Here is a 2,222-nt window from a genome sequence, read left to right as displayed (position 1 = left end):
TGGGTTGGACTGGGCCATGCTGGGTCACGTTGGGTCATGTTGGGCTGGACTGGGTCACGTTGGGTTGTGTTGGGCTGGACTGGGCCATGCTGGGCTGGACTGGGCCATGTGGAGCCATGTTGGCGTGTGACAAAGCCGTGTCACCTCACCTTGGAGCGCGTCCGCCCGTGTCTCAGCACGCGTGTCCCTGCCCGGCCGTGTCCCAGCACACGTGTCCCTGCCCGGCCGTGTCCCAGCACACGTGTCCCTGCCCGTCCGTGTCCCATCACGCATGTCCCTGCCCGGCCGTGTCCCAGCGCGCGTGGCCCCGCCTGTCCGTGTCCCAGCACGCGTGTGACACGGCGTGGCCGCGCAGGGGACAACAAGGAGGAGGACAGCAGCGTCATCCACTACGACAACGAGGCCATCGCGCGGCTGCTGGACCGCAACCAGGACGCCACCGACGACGCCGACGTGCAGAACATGAACGAGTACCTGAGCTCCTTCAAGGTGGCCCAGTACGTCGTCAGGGAGGAGGACAAGGTGTGCTGGGGACACTGGGGACATGGAGGGACACGGGGGGGACACTGGGGACACGGGCATGGCAGGGCTGGGGAGCCTGGAGGGGATGGACGGGTACCTGAGCTCCTTCAAGGTGACCTGGTGCATTGTCAGGGAGCAGGACAAGGGGTGCTGGGGACACTGGGGACATGGAGGGACACGGGGGGGACACTGGGGACACTGGGGGCACTGAGGGGACAGTGGGGACACGGGCATGGCAGGGCTGGGGAGCCTGGAGGGGATGGACGGGTACCTGAGCTCCTTCAAGGTGACCTGGTGCATTGTCAGGGAGCAGGACAAGGGGTGCTGGGGACACTGGGGACATGAGGGGACACTGGGGGGACACTTGAGGACATGAGGGGACACTGGAGGGACCCTGGGGACACGGGCATGGAGCGCATGGAGAGATGTTGGGTGGGTGGAGGACGTGGAGACGTTGGAGAGGGAAGTGATGGAGACAGTGGGATGGGGACAGTGAGACTGGAGAGAGTGGGACAGGGACAGTGGGACTGGGGACAATGGGATGGGGACAGGGGAATGGGGACAATGGTGTTGGGGACAATGGTATTGGGGACAGTGGGATTTGGGAAAATGGGATTGGAGACAATGGGATTGGGGACAATGGAGTGATGGGGTTTGGGACTCAAGAGAGGATGGAGCTGATGGGGACAGTGGAGATGATGATGATGATGATGATGATGATGATGATGATGATGATGATGATGATGATGATGATGATGGTGGTGGAGATGATGATGATGGTAGAGATGATGATGATGATGATGATGTTGAGGATGGTGGAAATGATGATTGATGATGGAGATGATGATGATGATGATGATGACGGGGGGTCAGGGTGTCCCCAAGGGGGGTGCTGACCCCTCCCCTCCCCCAGGCCGGCGCCAGTCCAAGCGGCAGCTGCGGAACGAGAAGGACAAACCCCTCCCCCCACTGCTGGCCCGGGTGGGCGGCAACATCGAGGTGAGGGGACACGGGGACAGCCCTGGGCTTGGGGACACCTTGGGGCTTGGCAACACCTCGGGGGGCTTGGGGACACCCGGGGCTTGGGACACCCCAGGGCTTGGGGACATCCCTGGGCTTGGGGACACTCCCGGGGGGTTTGGGGACACTCCAGGGGTTTGGGGACAGCCCGGGGCTTGGGGACACTCCCGGGGGGTTTGGGGACACTCCAGGGGCTTGGGGACACCTCAGGGGGCTTGGGGACACCTCAGGGCTTGGGGACACTCCCGGGGTTTGGGCACATCCCTGGGGGGTTTGGGGACACTCTGTCATGGGCTGGGGGAGGATGGCAGTGTCCCCTGTCACCCGTGTCCCCAATGTCCCCGATGTGTCCCCAGTGGGACAGGCTGAACACCTGGGGACATCCCTGGGGACAGCCTGGGGACCCCTGGGGTCACCTGGGGACGGCCTGGGGATGGCCTGGGGACCCCTGGGGACACGTGGAGACATCCCGGGGACAGGCTGAACGCCTGGGGACATCCCTGAACAGCTGGGGACACCCTGGGGACAGGCTGAACAGCTGGGAACAGCATGAACACCTGCGGACATCCCCAGGGACACCTGGGGACATCCCTGGGAGGGTATTGGGGTGTGACACCTGAGTCCCCTCTGGATGCCTGGCTTTCCTGGGGGTTTGGGGTCCCTTTTTGGGGTTTTTGGGG

The 2,222-nt window shown here is 63.5% G+C and overlaps 1 protein-coding gene across 1 annotated transcript in view; it reads left to right on the top strand.

Annotated features, from left to right (window-relative positions):
* LOC120498279 (chromodomain-helicase-DNA-binding protein 3-like) overlaps positions 1–1,521 on the top strand; it is a gene marked incomplete at its 3' end in the record, with an annotated part of 2,751 nt that extends 1,230 nt beyond the window's left edge. The window contains exons 2-3 of the mRNA XM_039700803.1: positions 356–522; positions 1,447–1,521. Of these exons, the coding sequence (XP_039556737.1) occupies positions 356–522; positions 1,447–1,521 (242 nt within the window). The remainder of the gene's footprint in view (positions 1–355; positions 523–1,446) is intronic.
* Between the last annotated feature and the right edge of the window lie 701 nt (positions 1,522–2,222).

This window comes from Passer montanus, unplaced genomic scaffold (genome assembly GCF_014805655.1).
Source record: "Passer montanus isolate IOZ18808 unplaced genomic scaffold, ASM1480565v1 scaffold1443, whole genome shotgun sequence".
NCBI classification, from domain to species: Eukaryota; Metazoa; Chordata; class Aves; order Passeriformes; family Passeridae; genus Passer; species Passer montanus.
The sequence above is the reverse complement of the archived record's forward strand: the minus strand, read 5'-3'. Positions and strand labels throughout refer to the sequence as shown.